This window comes from Equus przewalskii, chromosome 25 (assembly GCF_037783145.1).
Source record: "Equus przewalskii isolate Varuska chromosome 25, EquPr2, whole genome shotgun sequence".
In the NCBI taxonomy this organism is placed as follows: domain Eukaryota; kingdom Metazoa; phylum Chordata; class Mammalia; order Perissodactyla; family Equidae; genus Equus; species Equus przewalskii.
The window spans coordinates 41,185,412-41,205,087 of NC_091855.1; the positions used below are offsets into that span (position 1 = coordinate 41,185,412).

The 19,676-nt window shown below is 51.7% G+C and overlaps 1 protein-coding gene across 4 annotated transcripts in view; it reads left to right on the plus strand.

Annotated features, from left to right (window-relative positions):
* The first annotated feature begins 1,528 nt into the window (after positions 1–1,528).
* CYP46A1 (cytochrome P450 family 46 subfamily A member 1) overlaps positions 1,529–19,676 on the plus strand; it is a 31,339-nt gene continuing 13,191 nt past the window's right edge. For 2 of the 4 annotated variants that reach the window (XR_011532776.1, XM_008519525.2), the window contains exons 1-6: positions 1,529–1,794; positions 8,267–8,347; positions 8,919–9,000; positions 12,989–13,036; positions 15,053–15,126; positions 15,609–15,695. Coding sequence is in view for 2 of the 4 variants with exons in the window: in XM_008519525.2 (XP_008517747.2) it covers positions 1,673–1,794; positions 8,267–8,347; positions 8,919–9,000; positions 12,989–13,036; positions 15,053–15,126; positions 15,609–15,695 (494 nt within the window). In the remaining 2 variants the exon portion in view is untranslated. The remainder of the gene's footprint in view (positions 1,795–8,266; positions 8,348–8,918; positions 9,001–12,988; positions 13,037–15,052; positions 15,127–15,608; positions 15,696–19,676) is intronic. The other 2 variants (XR_011532777.1, XM_008519527.2) reach the window with 2 other exon arrangements.

Genomic DNA, 19,676 nt, shown 5'->3' on the forward strand with positions numbered 1-19,676 from the left:
CAAGTTCAAGATCTGGCTCTGCCCTCAAAGAACAATTATTCGGGGTCCTCTCTCCAACTTGCCCCCAAACCCTGCAGCTGTCACAGCCCAGGAGGGGCTGTCTGACCTCTCCACCTCCCTCTCCCCCAAGCCAGGCCAGCTAGAGGTCCTTTGCGCGCGCCTGCACCTGCTCCTCACCGCCACATGGGGGCGCAATGGCAAGCCAAAGTCTCGCAGCCATACGGGAGGCGGGTCCAGGTCCCCGAGCCGGGATGGACGTCCAGGCTGCAGTGGCCAGGGGCCAGAAATCCTGCCTCCGCTATGCTTGGTCCAGCTGTTAATCTTGGCCCTGTCTATCTCCCTGAAGCCCACACACCCCTAACGGTCATGTCCTGGCTGTACCTGGGAAGGCGGTACATAGGACTTCTCTATTTCCCAGTCCCCAAACCTCTCCGATCCTGGCCCACGAAGCAGGGTATGTCCTCTTCTCAGACACCCAGCAGCATCTATCTTTGGGAGCCCCTTCCCCAGTCCGGAGCATCGTTATCTGGACTAGGAGTGGGCATGCCTGGCCCTTGCCATCCACTGCTTTCTCTCTGAGTGGCCTGAATGTGGGAAGTGAGAACTGAACAGCCCAGAGTGGCCTCTTCTGTCATACTCAGATGGGAAAGGAGAAGCAGGTTATAAGAGGGAGGGCAGTCTTGGGTATGAGTTCAGAAATACCCTCTGGCCGCTCCGAGCACATTTCTCGCTTTCCCTTTAGGGCGATCTTCGGTACCCAGATTTTCACCCACTCCCCTCCAACTCCAGCTCCTTTGGACCCGGGTCCGCGCCTCTGATGGGGCTTCCCCTGGGTCTGGGACGTTCTGGAGGAGTCTGAGACTCTGGGAGAGCAGCCTCGGGTTCAGCCGTGCGCTCTTCCTTCGTAGACACAGCCTCCTTGTGTCCCCGGGGTCCTCAACACCTGCCCTGTGGACCCCGCTAGCGGACCGCGAGCGCTCGGTGTGGACAGGCCAGGCAGCGGAAACTAGCCTTGGGGCATGGGGGTTCCAGAGAGCGGTTTGGGGACAGTGGGCGTAATACAAAAATTTGGAGCCTGGGATGGGTTTTCCAGGAAGGTTTTAGGGAGAAGGAAGGGTCCTAGGACCGCGCACGGAGAAACGCCGTTATTTGGAGGCGCCAAAGAGGGCGGAACCAGCCAGGAGGACTTAGCGCCGCAGCCAGGGCTGCCAGCGCAGAGGAATCAGGGTTGCCAGGGACAACGCGTTCTGGGCGGAGCTGCTGTGGGGGTGGAGCTTGAGGGCTGGGGGCGGAGCCTGAGGGAGGCAGGGAGAGGGCGGGGCCTTGGGGGGGGGTCTCAGTCAGAAGCGGAGTTGTGATTGGCGGAGACCACACGCCGGGGCGGGGCCTGGGCTGGAGCGGCGTTGGGGTTGGGGCGGAGCCTTGGGAGGGGCGGGGCGGAGCGGGGGCGGGCCCTGAGAGCCGGAGCCGGAGGCGGAGACGTGGTTGGCGGGGACGGAGCGGCCTGGGAGGGGTCGGAGCCGGCGGGGGCGGAGCCGAGCGGGCGAGGGCGGCGCTGGGTCGCGCCGGGCCTGGGGCGGAGGCGGCGCGCGGCGCTGACAGCTGAGTCGGCTCGCGGCCTCCCGCCCCCTCGGTGCCCGGCCCCGACCCCGGCCCGGCCTGCCCCGGAGCCATGAGCCCCGGGCTGCTGCTGCTGCTCGGCAGCGCCGTCCTGGTCGCCTTCGGCCTCTGCTGCACCTTCGTGCACCGCGCTCGCAGCCGCTACGAGCACATCCCCGGGCCGCCGAGGCCCAGGTGAGCGGGGGGGTGGGGGCGGGGGCCTGGATGGGGCGCTCGAATGGGGGGCCGGGGGACTGCGTCCAAGCCGGCGTCGGGACCGGGGGTCCAGCCTCGCCATTGCGCGCGGCCGTTTGGAGACGGTGGCCGGGAGAGGGGCGCTAACTATTCTTAGTAACAAATTACTCACAGCCGCAGCAGCTGCTCGGCGCCCACCGCGCTCTGCTGGGCCCCACTAACGTGATGGCAGCGACAGCCCTGTTAGGTAGGCGCTATTGCTACCCCATCGTTCAGACGAGGAGACTGAGGCGCGCAGAGGCAAAGTCACCTGCCCAAGGTCACACAGTTGGTAAGCCTAGATTTAAACCCAGGTGAGCCTGGCTCTAAAGTGGGCGCTCTTAACTTTGGGACTTGGATGGGGTCACTCAGCCTGCACTGGAACACACTGCATTTTGGTCACATTCCCTTTGTTTGTATTTCTGTCCTGGCGCATCCTCTTTGTCTTTTCCTTAGTACTTCCATTCCATCCTTAGCCCCCACCCCCATCCACCTTACCTCCCCCTCACCAGCAGCTTACCTTTCTGAAGCTTGAATCAGACGTGTCATTTCTCTGCTCCACAGGCTTCTCATCACTTTAGAACTAAATCTAATTCTAAATTAAGTCCTCTCCGTGGCCAGCAAGGCCCATGCTGAGCTCTCAGAACGCTTTCCATACTGTTCTCTGCCCCCTGCCTTACTCACAGCTGCCCTCGGTCTTTCTGCACTGCCCCCAGCTCGTTCCCTCCTCCAGCATCTTGCTGTTCCCCAACCACCCTGTGGAAACCCCACTCAGCCCCAAACTCCTTATGGGGCTGTCACTCATGAAGTTACCTTCTTGTCACCTGTTGACTGTCTGTCTCCCCCTTTAGAATGTGAGCCCCTGGAGGGCAGGGATGCTGTATGTTCACTTATGTATGCCCAGCGCCTGGCACATTGCAGATGCTCGATGCTCAATAAATATTTGTTGAATGAATGAATAAACAATGGTATTAGACACACTTTTTAAAATCTCAGGACATGAACATTCTAGAAGGCACCCACCTCCAGCACAAGCCAGATGCCCTGGCTTTAGAAGCCTGAATCCCTGTTTGGTGGGTTTGGGAAAGATCTCTGTGGCTGGTGACATAGGGAGGCAACTGCTCTCCCTACTGGTTCTTTGTCCTCCCGGGTGCCCTCACCCACCTTGGGGTCTTCCTGATCTCACTTCTCTTACTTAGCATCTCCATCTTCCACTCCACCTGGATGATGCTTCCCCCAGCCTTCCAGGCTTGGCTTAAATGCTCCCTCCTCAGGGAAGTCCCAGCTGCTCCCACCCCTGAATATATTGTTCATTTTATAAACTCTAAGTCACTGTAATGGTGACTGGGTAATTATTTGTGCCACCTCTTGTTAAGTGTGTGTCTCTGCCGTAGGCCTGTGTGTGTCTCATTCACTGCTGTGTCCCCAGCCTCTAGCACAGCAGCACCTGGGACATGCATAGTAGAGGCTTGATAAACAGTGATTCAAGGTAGATGGTGGAAATCTCCTACAAGTTCTGTTGGGTACACTCTCACCCTTTCAGGCTTTCAAATCAGCCATCAACAGCTTGGAATTGAGTGAGCTCTGTGCTTCTTCTGATTGATCTCCTCAGAACTTGGCCTTCCTGTAAACGTCCCCAGTGCTTCAAGCCTGCAGACCCGGGCCAGTCTCTGTGTCTTGAGAAGGCAGAACTTAAATCAAGCTCCTCTCCCTACATCTCTTTTTTCAAATTGCATTTTAAAAATAAACTTATGTATGCCATAAAAGTTACCCTTTTAAAGGGTTCAATTCAGTGTTTTTTAGTGTAGTGACAGGGTTGTGCAACCATCACCACCAGTTCCAGAACATTTTCATCACCCCAACAAGAAATTTCATACCCTTGGCTGTCAGTCCTCGTCTCCCCCACCCCAGCCCTACGCAACCACTAATCTGCTTTCTGTCTCTATAGATTTGCCTGTTCTGGACATTTCATATAAATGGAATCATACAATATGTGGCCTTTTGTGTCTGGCTTCTTTCACTCAGCATCATGTTTTCAAGGATCATCCATGTAGCAGCGTGTGTCCGTATTTCTTTCCTTTTTATGCCTGAATCCTCCCCCAAATCTTACACCACAGAATCTACATGTGACCTACAGGTGTGTGTGGGTGGCTGGAGGCGTGGGGGGAGGCTGAATATAATTCTGGTTGGGTTCTTTATTCTGCGGAGGTGAACTGAACGATGCATATGCAGAAAGATTTTGGATTAAAACTTGGTTGGTGGTCAAATATAAAGCTGTACCAAACGAAAGTTCTGGAACTTCTTGTGACACAAATCAGATGCTTTGGCATTCAAGGCCTGGATCCCCAAGCCACAACTGGTAACAGCTTGATAGACAGGAAATCTGTGTCTTGAGTCCCCAGCAGTGGTATGTGCCCCTTGGTGCTTTGGGGTTTTGCCAGCTTGCAGGCAAGGAACCCTCTGCCCTGCAAGAGGCACCTGCTGTGCTCCCCCACCCCCACCCTTCATCCTCCTTATCCTGCAGAAATCACCAGGATGCCCTCCCTAAGTGCCACACCTCTGTGTTCTTATTAGAGACAACTTCCTACTGCAAGAGTCCGTGTAACAGCTGAAAGCTCAGACCCCACATGCTGATCCCACACAAACACACAAACAGCTTCTTTATTCCCTGTCGCTGCTCTAAACATCCTCATTGGCCCCCACTCTCCTGATAGTGTAGGCTGAACGTAAACTTTACAACGAAAGTCTCTCTCTCCCAGTGTTCAGTTTGGAGTAAGTTTGTCAAGTTTGGCTCCTGGGCAGTTCTGGTTCTCTCCCCTGCTCCTCCCTGCCAAGTGGCTGGGGGTGGGGGCTGTTCGAGTTGCCGGGTGGTTCCTGGCTGTGGTGGAGACCCACTGCCGGCTCTGGTGGGAGATGCATCCAGTAGACTTTGGGGGCCTGGCTGAGCCCTCACCACCACATCCCACTGGCACGAGGCACGATCATGGCCCCTCACCCTCATCCTAGTGGGGGGCCCACCCCTCAGCCATTTCATGGGCTCCCTTCATCCCCTGGGTGGCCTCGCAGTGGGCTCTCCCGATGAGCTCGGCTCCAGTGGCTCTCCAAGGCTTTCTCTGCCCACAGGAACCTTGGAAACTGCAGGTGCTGGGGACTATGCCCTCCCCTCTCTCCCTGGGCTGCTCTGCCCTATCCAGGCTGCCACCCAGGGCATGCCAGGAGGGCTTCTGTCCCCCTCATCCCAGTGTCCTCCCATCCCCTCATTCTATCATCCCTTACCTGCTTATTTCTAACACTCCACCTTCACCACCCCAGCGCCAGCGCCCCCTGCAGGAACTGGAAGGAACGAGTTTTAGTTCCCTCTCTTGCCTGGCAGTGGTGGCCCCGTGCCCTTGGCCTTCTTGAGGTGTCACTACCTTCCTCCCCAGGTGGCAGTGGACCCCAGTGGTTAGGGTGGAGGCTCTCAGACAGGCCTGGGAAGGCGAGGAGGGTCCAGATGCTGTTCTCATTCAGGCAACTCAAAACCGAGAACAGTCCCCCAAAATGTTTAGCGTTGGGGAGTGACCACGGGTACTAGATTATTCTGGAAATACAGCCAGTCATGTGTGATGTCCACGGCCCGTCTTTCTGCAGGTGGGGTTGTGTAAGTTCAAGGCCACTCCTCTCAAGGGGGCCCCAGCTGCCTGGCGGCCCACCGCACTCCCTCTGGAGCATCCGGTCTCCCACCCCACATCGGCTGCTCTTTAATACCTATCACCTCCCCTTAGTCCACACTCTCAGCCTTTATTCTTACCTCCCTCCTCCCCGAGCAAAAGGGACAGCCTGAGAGGACTTCCTCCCCGGGCTTCGCCCACAGCTGCCCACTTCCCTGCTCGGGGCCCATGTGCTCTTCCCGCCGGGACAAGCCCCTGCTGCTCAGCATGCTGCCTGGTGACACCCCCTCCCTTCTACATCATCAGTTTTCCTTCTCTTCTGCATCATCCCCATTTTTATATAATATGCTGTAAAAAAAAAAAAAAAACACCCTTCTCTTCCCTCTTTCTTTCCTTCCAACACTCGCCCCTGTGTCTGCACCCCCACAGCAACGCCCTCCCCCGCAGAAGACTGCCAGTCTTTGGGCTCCTGTTCCTTCCTCCCGTTCTCTCTTGAACCCACCACCCCATCAGGCTCAGGCCCCCACCTCTCCTCCTAACCTGCTTTGGCCAACATCCCTGTCACCTCCATGGAGCTGAACCCCATGGTCAGCCCTTGGTCCCCATCTCGCCTGGCCCCTCCCAGCCTGGGCCAGACGGAGCCCCCCCCCCCCAACCCGCCTCCTCCTCCTGCTTTCTTCACCGGCTTCCCTCTCCACTCTCCCCCACTCTCCTCCAGCCACCCCAACGTCTCCTGCACAGTCTTCCTGGCTGGTTGTCCCTTGGCAGCCTGTCCCCTCAACGGTGGCCCTGTCCTTGACTCTCTTCTCCATCTACACTCACCCCGTTGTGTTCTAATCCAGTTGCTGGATTAAACGCCACCTCTCTGCTCAGGACTCTCGCGGCGATGTCTCTAGTCGGAGCCCTCCCCGGAACCCCAGCCCCATGTATTGACCTGCTCGCTTCCCTTCTAGTTTAAAGGGCACCAAAAACCCAACAGGCTCAAAGCCAAGCTCCTGATTTAATCTGCTTGTCTCAGGTCGGTCCCTGGCAGCCAATCCTGAGATGAGAGTTGTGTAAGTGGTTAATGGGGGCGACCCCCGTGGGGCCTGGAGCTTGGACAGATGGAGAAGTTTAGAAGGCCAATAAAGCAAGTTAACTCTGGGGCAACTGAGGGCATCCCCCTGGGGAGCTCTGGGACCCACGTGGAGCATAAGCCCCAACGACCCGCCAAGGTGGAGGGAGCTGAGGTCGTTGGAGGAGGGCTGCCCTGGGGGTATGGGCCGGAACTTCTGGCCTGCCCCTGCCTGCAGGCAGAGTGGGGAGAACCTGGGGCAGAGTCTGGGGTGTGGTGTTCGGAGGCCTGCCCACCTGCGTGGACAAGGGCGGGGAGCGGGCAGGACGTGTCTGCTGCCCCAACCAGCCCCTTCTCGGTGCTCCTCACCTTAGTAAATAGCTCCTCCATCCTTCCAGCGCAGGGCCCAAAAGCCCAGGGTCATCCTTGACTCCTCTCAACACCACCTCCGAACCTCCAGCAAGTCCCTCTGGCTCCACCTACAACTTCCATCAGGAATCTGACTTCTCACCTCTCCTGGTGAGAGCCCTCATCACCTCCAACAGTGCCCTTCCTGGGGCCACTGCTTCCATCCCTGCCCCAAACCCACCCTGCTTAGTCCCAGCATCGCAGCAGTGAGAACGATCCATTTAGAACCCAAGTCAGGTCCCACCTCTGCTCTGCTCCAAACACTCCAGTGGCCCCTACTTCACTGAGGTCAAAGCGAAAGTGTGAACAACAGTTGCCTCGGTGACCCCATCCTGTACCAGTCTCCTCTCAAGCACTCTGCTCCAGCCACACCACCTTCTGGCTCTTCCTTGAACTTACCAAGCACGCTCCCACTTCAGGATCTTTGCACCTGCCATTCCCCCTGCCTGGAGTGCTCTCTCCCCAGATACCTTCATGGCCACATCCCTCACTTCCTGCAGCTCCTATGTCACCTTCCTAGAGAGATGTTCCCTGACCTGCCTGTATCAAATGGTCCCTGCACCCACCCCTGCTCTCCTTACCCCCTTGACTCTGATTTTTCTCCCATCACTCTCTGACTTCATATTTACTCATTTCTTTGTTTATCTACTCTGTGTCTCCCCTGGGAGAATGTGAGTTTCCTGACCCCGACAACCCCTACTGCAGTTGGTTGTCACCCCTTCTGGATGCTGTAGTAAGTGAGCCCGACCGGAATAAAGTCATACAGGAGACGGGAGGTCATGAGTACTTTGGAACGTGCCCAGGGCAACACCAGACAGGCCCGCTTACAATCTGGTGCTCACACTGCAGACTTAGCATGACTAAACCATCTACCCTGGCGAGAAAGACTGTGGGTACCCTGATAGCAGCCACACAGTGTGGCTCCCAGCCTCGGTTAATATTATATACATCAGGCTAACAACAGACCTACCTCCGGGTGGTGTCAGACCAGGTGAGGCTTAGCCTGGGGCCCAGCTCACAGTAAGTGTGCAATGACTGTGTCAGGGTAATTCCACCCAGTGTTGTTGCGCCCTGTCCACCTGCCAGCCCCCAACCTCTGCACCAGGGAGCCAGAGAGGAATAAACCGTCTCCTCTCCAAGGAGGACTCTGGAGCCAGGCAGACCTGGGTTTGCCTCCCGCCTGGTGACCCTGAGCCAGTGCCATCCCTCCCGTGCCTCAGTCCTCCCATCTGTGAAGGGGGCCCAGTAACGCCGACCTGTGGGGAAGGGAGCCCTCTTCAGTGGTGACTTCAGTGATCTTAATGTTTCCCATTTCTTCTAGTTTCCTTCTGGGACACCTCCCCTACTTTTGGAAAAAGGACGAGGTTTGTGGCCGCGTGCTCCAAGATGTGTTTTTGGATTGGTGGGTCCTAACTTGTCATTTGTTGCCCTTCCCCAGTCCAGGTCCCTCATGGGGCGGCGCCCCTCCCCGCTCCCCACCCAGCACACACACTCCCCACCCCGGTCACTCCCACCCGGAGCAGTGCCTCCTGAGTGGAGATGCAGATGAGGCCAGTTCGGAAGACACACTCTGCCTTTCGCCAACAGTGCGACCTTAGACCAGCCGTCAGAAGCTCTATGAGCCTCAGTTTCCTCATCTGTAAAGGGGGTCGGGGGTATGACTAGACAACAGTCGCTGTTTGGGCTGGTGCTTTGCACTCTTCAAAACTTTTTCAAAGCTATGATATCGCTGGATTCCCAGCACAAGTGTTTGGGGCAAAGGAGGCGTGTCGCAACCTTATTTCATGGCTGTGGAAACTGAGGCCCAGCAGGGACGTGACTAGCAGTGAGTCAGCAGCAGGACAGAGCCCCGGCCCCAGGCTCATGTTGACCCCCTCCTGGAATGGGGCCCCTGCTTCTCCTGCTGCCCCTGGGCTGATGACACTCACCTCGCTGGTAGTCGACGGCCCCCTTCGGCGCCCTTTGGTTTCCAGGGCTAAGAAGTATGGGCCTGTCGTGCGGGTCAACGTCTTCCACAAAACCTCGGTCATCGTCACGAGCCCGGAGTCGGTCAAGGTAAGAAGCAGGGCGTTCCACGGGGAGAGCCCTCCCCTTCTCTGGGGTGGGATGGGAAACTCGACCCCAGGGACCATGGGAGAAAAGTTCCATAGGCGCGGAATTCAGGCTGTTTTCCCAGGGATCCGAAAGGAAATGACGTCTTTCTCTCTCACCACCCACCATTTGGGGGGCTCTCCAAGCAGGGCTGTTTGATGTTTCAGTGAGGGGGGGTCATGGCTGTCAGGGCCAGTGGGTTGGGAGTTCCGCCCAGCTGGCGCATACACATGTGGCCAGTTAACTTCTTTGAGCCTCAGTTTCTTCATCTAAGTGGGATTATGACCCCTCCCTCTCTCTCAGGGTTATGATGAGAAATATTGTTCAATTTATTTGTCAAAAGATACTTAGTGTTTACTACGGGCCATGCACTTTTCCATGTACTTCACAACTACTAACCCATTTCATTCTCAGGGGGGTGGGGGCTCTCAGAGGCCTCAGTTTAGAGATGAAGAAACTGAGACGGGCTGCATTAATTGGTCTATAGTGTGTTCAGGATGGTGTCTTTCACGGAGGTACTAAGAATGGCCCTCAGATCGTCTGCTTTAGAGTTAGCAGAACTGGGCTCAAATCTGGGCTCTGCTACTAACTGGCTGTGGGAACTTGGACAAGTTACTTCACCCCTCTGGGCCTCAGTTTCCTCATCTGTAAAATGGGGGTGATGCCTCTCTTACGGATGGTTGTAAGAATGGAACTGAGATACTGTCTGTGAGTCATCTAGCCCGGGCCTGGCACACGGCAATTGCTCAATGAATGATGGTGCAGTTATTCTCACAGTGGGTACTTACTAGCTGATGTGTGGACGTGCTCTCTGCATGGAGGGCGGCTGTGGTGACACTCAGAGGGATAAGATGCAACTTAGGGTCTAGATCCAGAGACAAATTGAACAACCATGGTGTCTCGAACGGGATTTAAAAATCATCTTTTTTTAAAGTTTAATTTCAAATACAGACACAGTATAAGGCTTTTTAATGCATGCTACCAAAAAAGCATGCACAAAGACCTTCATGATGCTTAATTAGAAAAGAAGTTAAAAGATATATATTAATATGATGAATTACATTGAGTAATATTCAAGTGTTAAGCCAACCTTGCATTCCTGGTCATGATACTGATTGCTCATCGTTACATAGATACATGAATACAATTTGCTCATATATTGTTAAGGATTGTTATTTCTGTATTTTTTCTTTTCTTATAATGCCTTTGTCTGGTTTTGGTATCAGGTTAAAGGGCCTCGTGAGATGAGTCGGGAAATGTTCCCTCTCCCCTATTTTCAGAGAGAGTGTGTAGGAGCGATATTATTTCTTCCTTTAATGTTTGATAGAATTCACCAGTGAAACCATCTGCGCCTGGCATTTTCTTTGTGGGCAGTGTTTTTCTGTTTTGTTTTAATTATACAATTTCTTTAATTGATATATGGCCATTCAGATTTCCTATTTTTTCTTCAGTTTAGTAATTTGTGTGTTTCGAGGAATTTGTCCATCTCCTCTAAATTGTAGAGATTATTGGTATAAAGTTGCCCACAATATTTATTTAATATCTTTTTTGTGTCTACTGGATCTGTGGTGATGTCCCTTCTTTCACTCCTGAGAATAGTAATTTGGGTATTCTCTTATTTTCTTGATCAGCCTAGCAAGAGGTTTATCACTTTTTTCATCTTTTCAAAGAAACAGCTTTTGGTTTCACTGGTTTTCTGTTTGTCCATTTTCTGTTTTATTGATTTCTGCTCTTTAATTTCCTTCTTCTTCTCATCTTGGTTTTAATTTGTTTTCTAATTTTTTAAATGAGAGTTTAGACAATTGATTTTAGGCCTTGTTTCTTTTCTAATATAAGCATTTATAGCTATGTATTTCCCTGTAAGCACTGTTGTTGCTAGTGGCATCCAGTCGATTCTGACTCTTAGTGACCCTGTGTACAGCAGAGCGGAACCTTGCCTGGTCTTTTTGCCCCATCCTCTCACCTTCCAGCGCTGTATCAGACAATGCTCCACTGCTATTCACAGGATTTTCATGGCCGGGTTTTCAGAAGTGAGTGGCCAGGTCCTTCTTCCTAGTCTGACTTAGTCTGGAAGTTCCGCTGAAACCTGTCCGCCATGGGTGAGCCTGCTGGTATTAGAAATACCAGTGGCATAGCTTTCAGCATCACAGCAATACGCAGCCACCACAGTATGACAGCTGACGGACAGGTGGTGTGGTTCCCTGAAGGGGAAACAAACCCAGGCCACAGCAGTGAGAGTGCTGGCTCTTAACCCCTAAACCGCCAGGGCTGGCTCTGTAAGCAGTACTTTAGCTCAAATGTACCACAAATTTCAATACATTGTGCTTTTATTTTCATTTGGTTCAAAATATTTTCTAACTTCCCTTGTGATTTCTTCTTTGAACTATGAATTATTTAGATGTGTGTTATTCAACACACGTTCAAAATATTCTAAATGTTATAAGATTTTCCAGATATTTTTCTGTTACTCGTTTCTAATTTACTTCTGTAAGGTCAGAGAAAATACTCTTCATAATTTCAATCCTGTTAAATTAATTGAAGCTTGTTTTATGACCTAGTTTTTGGTCTATCTTTGTGAATGAGCACTTAAAAAAATGTATATTCTGCAACTGTTGAATGAAGCATTTTAGAAATGTCAGTTAGATCGAGCTGATTAATAGTGTTATTCAGATCTTCTAAATCCTTACTACCTTTCTGTCTACTTGCTTTGGCAGTTGCTGGGAGAGGAGCATTGCGCTCTCCAACCACAGTCATGGGTTTGTCTATTTCTACTTTAAGTTCTATCAATTTTGCTTTGTGTATTTTGACGTTCTGTTATTAGGTGGGTACACATATAGGATGGTTATGTCTTTGTGATAAAATGATCCCTTTATCTTTAGAAATGTCCCTCTTTATCCTTGGTGATATTCCATTTCCTGAAGTGTATTTTGCCTGGTATTACATAGCCCCTCCAGCTTTCTTATGCTTAGTGTTGCATGATGTCTCTTTTCTCTTCTTTTACTTTTAGCCTATCTGGGTTTTTGTATTCAAAGTGGATTTCTTATAGATAGCATATAGTCGTGTCTTGCTGTTTTATACACTCTGACAATCTCTGCCTTTTAATTGGAGGGCTCAGGTCATTGACATTTAATGGAATTGTCGATCTGGCTAGGTGTAAACTAGCATGCTGTGATTTGTTTTCTGTTTGTCCCATCTGCTTGTTCCCTCTTCCTCCTTTCCTGCCTTCTTTTGCACTGAGTGTGTTTTAGGATTCCATTTGCCTCTGCTTGGCCCATTAGCTCTACTGTCTCTCTCTTAGTGGTTGTCCTGGGGTTTATAGTTTATCTTTGACTTATATTGACCTGTATTCAAATATACCGCTTCATCTCTGTTTCCTTTAAAATGTTCTCTTTATCACTGGTTTCAGAAATTGGATTATGACCTGCCTTGGTGTGCTTGTCTTTCTGTTGCTTCTGTGTAAGATTCTTTGAATTTCTGGGATGTGTGGGTTCCTTGAGCCTATTTGTAATATTTGTAATAACTGTGTTCAGGTTCTTGTCTGCAAATTCCATCCTCTCTCTTATTTCTGGGCCTGGTTATACGTCAGATTTTCCCGCTCTTTGGCACGTCTAGTGATTTCACATTGAACGCTGGACCTTGTGAATTGTACATTGTTGATTTTGTTTTATTCCTCTAAAGAGCGCTGGAGGTCGTCCTGGCAGATGGTGAAGTTACTTGCAGACCAGTCTGAGCCTTTCCGGATCTGCTCTAAGGCTTTTGTAGGGCTGGTGTAGAGTAGACGTTTACTCTACAGCTAGATTAGCCCCACTATTAAGGATTGACCTTTCTGGGGTCACTAATAAAGGCCTTGTGTCTGAGGTTTGACTCTGACTGGAGGGAGCATGAACAGTTCTTGGCTTATGCTCTGACAATCATTCAGCCTATAGATGCCCAGTAATCCTTCTTTCCTCAGAAGCTGTTTTCACCTGGTCTTGTGGAATTTCACTCGACACGTGCACAGGTTGGTATTCATCCAAGGACGCAAGGGATCCCCATGCAGATTTCTGCACAGGAGCTCTGTCTGGGCGTAGCTCCCTCCTCTCCGGTCCTCTGTCCTACAAATTCTGGCTGCCTCTTGCCTGCCTGGACTGCGATCTCTGCCTCATCCATTTGGAAAGGCTGCTGGGCTATATTTGAATTTCTCCTTTTAGTCCTCTGTCCTGAAATTGCCTCTGGGAAGAACTGGAGTAATCCTAGGTTGCAGGGCTCGCATCTTCGTTTTCCTTTTCCTTTGCTTGGGATTCAGGCTCGCAGTGCCTGTTGTCCAGTGTCTGAAACCTATTTTTCTGGTTGTTTATGGCAGAAGGGCAAGCCCCCCGCAGGTGTCCCTTCATGGGCAGAAGTGTGCTGTCAGTGTGGGCATCAGAGAAGGCAGCATGGCGCTGGGGGAGCCCTGTGCATCCCTCCTGTCCCGGAGCCCCGCTCACTGGGCCACCAAAGGGTCCCCAGCCCCAGGCACAGCAGACCATGTAGACACTTGTCTGTGGGGACACCTGGTCAGAGCCTGTTTCACCTCAGTGTGGGGGCTCCTTGGTTCAGGCTGGGAAGGGCTGACACAGACCCTGGACTACTCAGGGATGTTTGAGAGGGCCTGGGAGGTGGGCCTTTACTGTCAGGGTCTTTGTACAGGAGACAAAACCTGCGGGAGTGGGGTAGTGATGGAACTTGGTCTATAAATGACCGTGCTTGGGTGGGAGTGAGAGCCCCAAGAGGTGGCTCATGATGAAAGTCAGCCCTTTCTCGGGCTTCCTTTCAGCTGGAAAATTCAGCAGCCCCTTGGTTAATGTACCGTAGCGCTGTCACCCTACTGCCTCCCCACGCCCCCAGGATAAAGCTCAGCATCCCACAGGATGGGCCTCTGGGATCTGGCCCCGTGGCCTCTCCAGGCCCCTGCTGCCCCACTGCACGCACCTCTGCTTGGATACACCGGGCGACCTGGGCTTCCCGAGTGGACCTCGGCCTTCTCTCCCCTCTTTCCCATAGCACCCTGCCGGGATCCAAACCTTGTGTCCACCATTGACTGTGTGTGTGGCCTTGGGCCAGTTTTAAATCTATTTCTTCATTCATATGTAAGAAGAGTGTAAAAATATCACCCACATCTTCACCCTTGGTGGGCATTAAATGAGCTACAGCATGCTGATCTGCACCTGGCATTTATTGAGCACCACCTGTGTGCCAGGCCCTATTCTCAGCACTTTTCATGTAGAACTAATTTACTCTTCACAGCAACCCTACAGGCAGGCCCTTCTTAGCCCCATCTTCTAAGATGAGGACGCTGAGGGGTGGAGGAGATGACTAACCAGTCCAGGATCACAGAGTTGGCAGGTGGTAGAGGAGCATGTTGAGCCCAGATTCAAAGTCAAGCAAGCTGACTCCACGGCCCGAGCTGTCAACCCCTGGGCCATAGGCCTTCAGGAGCTGTGAGCTAATGTTACTGTTGCTACCATCCAGCTCTTGGTGAGGCAAGTTGACCCTTCCTCCAGGAAGCCTTCCTTGACTTCCATGGCTGGATTGGCACTAACAACACTATCTGTGCTGAGAGTCTCTCCTGTGTCCCAGACGCTCTCCCTCCAGGCTCCTCCCCTCCCCACTCCGGTTCCAGAGCAGCATCTGCCTTTTCTTGTTCTTGCCACTTCGGGAGGCGGTGGGGGAGGGCGGGGGCCCAAGTGCGGGTGTAGGAGTGAGGAAACTCCCCTGCACCACTGTCCAACTGTGTGGCCACAGGAAAGTCACCTCACCCTGCTCTGCCCTGCTTTCCTCATCCCCAAACGGATGCTGTTGCTGGGAGACAGGACTTCTGGAGGATGAGGTGGGATGACGCCTGTGAAGTGACGCTCACACCAGCGCTGGGTGTGACTGCTTGCTCAGCGCAGGGCGATTACTGGGGGCATGTTTCACAAGAGTTAAGAAAACTGCTGAGTCCTTTGCACCCTCTCACGGGTACACGGGCTCATGTTGGTTTTTTGGGGATGCCTAGAAATTCCTGATGTCAACCAAGTACAACAAGGATTCCAAGATGTACCACGCAATCCAGACTGTGTTTGGCGAGAGGTAAGGCACAAGGAGCGAGCCGGGGGGAGGCCGGGACAGTCTCTGGCTGCCAGCGGAGGGCCCAGGTGGCCCAGAGCCTTGGGTGTTGCCTTAAGGCCCGAGGCCCTGGCTGCCAGGCACACATCAGGTACCCCCTCCACGGTAGCCACTGCTCTTGTCATTAGCATTTTCCTTCTCTTTCCCTTCCGGAGGGCAGGTGGGAGTGCGGGGGGCGCTGAGGTTGGGGCACGTGATCACCCCATTTCCTTTTAATTAATCAATTTATTTTTTATCATGGTAAAATTCACACACCATAAAATTCACCATTTTAACCACGTTGGAGGTACAGTTCCGTGGCATTCGGTACATTCACAATGTGGTGCAACCGTCCCCACTGTCTAGTTCCAGAACACTTTCATCACCCCAAAAGTGACCCCACAGCCATCGAGCAGTCAGTTGCCATTCCCTCACCCGGCTTCTCACCTCAGCTTTGTCCCCTGCAGACTGTTCGGCCAAGGCTTAGTGTCCGAGTGTGACTATGAGCGCTGGCACAAACAGCGGAGGGTCATGGATCTGGCCTTCAGCCGGAGGTGAGTGTGGCCGGAGGCGGGGGGCCTTGGGAAGGGGGTCTTCATCACAGGGGGCTGCCCAGGCCAGAGCGGGAGAGGAAGGGGGGCATGAGCCGGCAGAGAGAGGGAGACAGGCGGGCCTGTGGGACGAGAGTCGGAGAGCCGTCCCACGCGGTTTGGGAACATCGAGGGCTGAGTGACGAGGATGGCTGGAGGGGTGGGGTCCCCTCCCCCCAGCATCTCCCCCGGCTTAGACCTCATCACTCCTCACCTGGGCTTTGAATTATAGTTTTCATTTTGGGGTAACATTATATGTTTTAGTAACTGCTTTATTGAGATATAATTCACGTACCATACACTACAATTTATGTACCATACAATTCACCCATTTAAAGGGTACAAGTCAAAGGTTTTTAGATTCTTCACAACACAGTACAACCCTCCGCATGGCTGACTTTAGAACATCTTTATCGATCCTCATTTCCTCTCCAGGGACCCAGCTCCTGGCAACCACTAATTTATTTTGTGTCTCTATGGATTTTCCTAGTCTTAGACGTTTCTTATAAATGGAATCCTACAATACGTGGCTTTTTGTGCCTGGCTTCTTTCACTGGGCAGAATGTTTCCGAGGTTCATCCATGTAACAGCGTGTATCAGAACTTCCTTCCTTTTTATTGCCAAATAAAATTCTGTTGAATGGACATACCGCATTGTGTTGATCCATTCGTCAGTTGGTGGACATCTGAGTTGTTTCTGCTTTTTGGCTATTGTGAGTAATGTTGCTGTGAACATTTGTGTACAAGCTTTTGTGTGGACATATGTTTTCATGTCTCTTGGGTGTGTACCTAAGAGCTGGACTGCCAGGTCCTATGGTCAAATGCTTTATCATTTCTTCTCTATGTGTGTATACAAATATATTTTCTTAAACCGTTTGAGAGTGAGTTGGGGACATTGTGGTTCCCTCCTTATGATACCTCCATGTGTATTTCCTAAGATCAAGGATGTTCTCTTACATGACTATAGTTCAGTTGTCAAAATGAGGAGATTTAAGGTAACCCAATACCGCTCTCTAATCCACACTCCACATTTGCATTTTGTCGTTCGTGCAATTACAGCTATTGTTTTGCTTGTCTAGGGTCCAATCCAGGTTCACGTGTTACAGTTGGTTACCACGTCTCTTTAGCCTCCTTCACTCTAGAGTTCTGTCTTTCCTTGACTCTCTTGACCTTAACACTGCTGAAGATTACAGCCCAATTTTGTAGAATGTCCTTCAATTTGAGTGTGCTGTTTCTGCGTGATTATGCTCAGGTTATGCCTTTTTGGCGGGAATGGCACGGAAGTGATGTCGTGTCCTCCTCAGGGCGTCACATCGGGAGGCACGTGCTGTCCGTTTGTTCCGTTGCTGGAGACATTGACTTTGCTCGCTTGGTTAGGGCGCTGTGGTCCAGGTTTCTCCACTATGATGTCATATTTAATACGTCATCTGGGAGCGACTGTGTAAGCATCCTTGCCTGGACCTGCACGCAGCCTCCTCCCTGGGCTCCCTGCCTCCTGTCTCCCTCCTCCTCTGACGCGTCCACCTCACTGCCCTGGAGAGATCTTGCTAAAGCTCCAATCTGACCACCCCACTCCCCTGTCCTGAAGCCTTCAATGGCTCCCTATCATCGAAGGATGGAGGTCAGACCCCACCCACCCCAGTCTGGCCCCTAGACCCCTCCAGCCTTTGCTCTCTCTCTCTCCTCCACCTTTCTAGAACCGCTGTGCTCTTTCTGGCATCTCTGCCTTTGTTCCTGTGGTTCCCTCTGCCTTCTGTGCTCCCCCGGGGAATTCCTGTGCCCCTTTATACCCCACTAAGATGTCATGGCCACGGGGAGGTTGAGTTCATTCCTCCATCACAGCTCCTGTCACATCCACTGAGTGATTCTCGATCAGTCTGCCTCCCTCACTAGACCACGGGTCCCTGAAAGCAGAAGATGCCCCCTGCCTCTGGACTCCTGCACCCAGCAGAGCGCCAGGCCCTTGGCAGCCCTCCAGTGAATGAATGCATGTGTGAATTAATGAATTCGAATAGTCTTGGTTTTCCTGGAAAGTTGCCGGAAGTAAGCAGGAACAGACTAGAGAGAGGCATTTATGTAATAAATACGTGTTGTACCAAGAGCCAGGGTTCCCAAGGTCAGCCTGCTGACATGGTCCCTGACCTCAAGAAGCTTTGAGGTTGTTGGAGGGCGTAGATTCTCAGAAGATGACCGCCCACAGCGCTCATGACACAAATACCAGGGTCAGGGTGGAGGCGAACCCTCTCCACACGCAGGACCTCGCATTTGAACAACAGCTTGCATTTTATTAAGTACGTTCACAGACGTTTTTATTTAGAGAATTTTTAATTGTGGTGAGATACACATAACATAAAACTTACCCTCTTGCCCGTTTTTAGGCGTGCAGTTCAGAGGCATTCAGTACAGTCTCACTGCTGTGCAGCCGTCTCCGGGCATTTTCACTTTTTAGTCTCGCAGTAAGGCAATCATCAAGAGATGACTATTATATTGCAAATGCAAAATTCACAAAGTTGTAAGGAAGAAGCGTTGGGAGATGCCTGTAAGCGCTCATGAAAGCAGTACTGATCTTCAGTGGATCCTAATTCGCTAACGAAGGAAAAAACGGGAGTCACTGGTGGGTTTCATCTCCAGCCGTTATCCACATAGAATATCGTTAGATAGTTTTAATAAAATCGTGAGGGTAAATGGCCAGTTTCTGCTTTTCTAGATATTACTTTTATTGAAAGACCTTGGTCCCAGTCGTTTCCGTGAAAGACGAGGGAGTTGGGATTTTATTGAACTGCTAATGTCCCAGCCCAAATTTTGCATCTGCAGTAACTGCAAGAGATTCAGTATTGACATGATCGCCAGCCATGTGCTGTCCAAATAGTCAAGTTGCATGTAATAAAAAGAGAGACAACTACAAACAATCTTGCAAATAAGTAGATACTTGCAAATCACATTAAGCATTATGAAGAAAAACTGGAGCATATATTGGGCCCACCTGGGGGTCAGGGGGCATTTCCCTGAGGAAGTGGCATTGGAGTGTCCACCTGGAGAGTGGACAGGTGTTAAGGTGCTCGTGGGGCATTGGGATGGAAGGGAGGAGGGAGGAGAGCTCCAGGCAGAGGGGACAGCATGTGCAAAGGCCCTGACATGGAAGGAGCACTGTGCTTTGGAGGAGCTAAAAGGCCATTGTAACAGGAAGACCACGCTGCAGGCGGGCATCAGGAAGGGGCAGACTCTCTCCCAGGCCCCAGAGAGGATTTCCTCTTCCCAGGGCTTCAAAGCATTTTAGGTTGCAAAGGGACTGGATCAGAGTGGTGCTTTCAGTAGAGACCTGGGCCACAGAGGAGAAGATATGTATTGGGCCAGGGGTCGGGGCTGGGCAGCAAGGAGAAGGACGATGCCAGGGGCCGGTGCTAGAGCCAGGAAGCCACAGCAAGACTGGTGGATGGGCAATGAAGAACTGATTTTCTTTCCTAATTAAAAAATTACTTTTTTCCCTCTTCTCTCATTTTCTCTTTTTAATGTTTTTAAAAACTTGGAAAATAAAAAAATTTGGAAATAATTTCAAATTTCTAGATAAGTTCTAAGAATAAGAATAGGAGAAAGAACACCCCTATACCCTTTACCCAGATTGTTAACATTAAAAATTATTTTTGATTACAAAGGCAGCTTTTTCTCTTAGTAAAAATTCAAAAATATGTACTATGCAAAGTGGCAGTTTCTCCCCTTCCCACTCCCTCAGGGTTGCCATTTTTGTGAATTTGGAGCACATCCTTCGATACCGCTTTCCCATCTCTATGCCTGGAGCCAGGTAGCTTCCTTGGGGCAGGGAGCACTGTGGATTGGGAGCTCTGGGTCTGAAGACTCATTTCCGTGAAGAGTTGGGCACTGTGATTGCTCAAAGACAGGGAGTGAAATGGGAAAGCAAAAGGCTGCAGATGGTGGCCCGGGCAGTGCA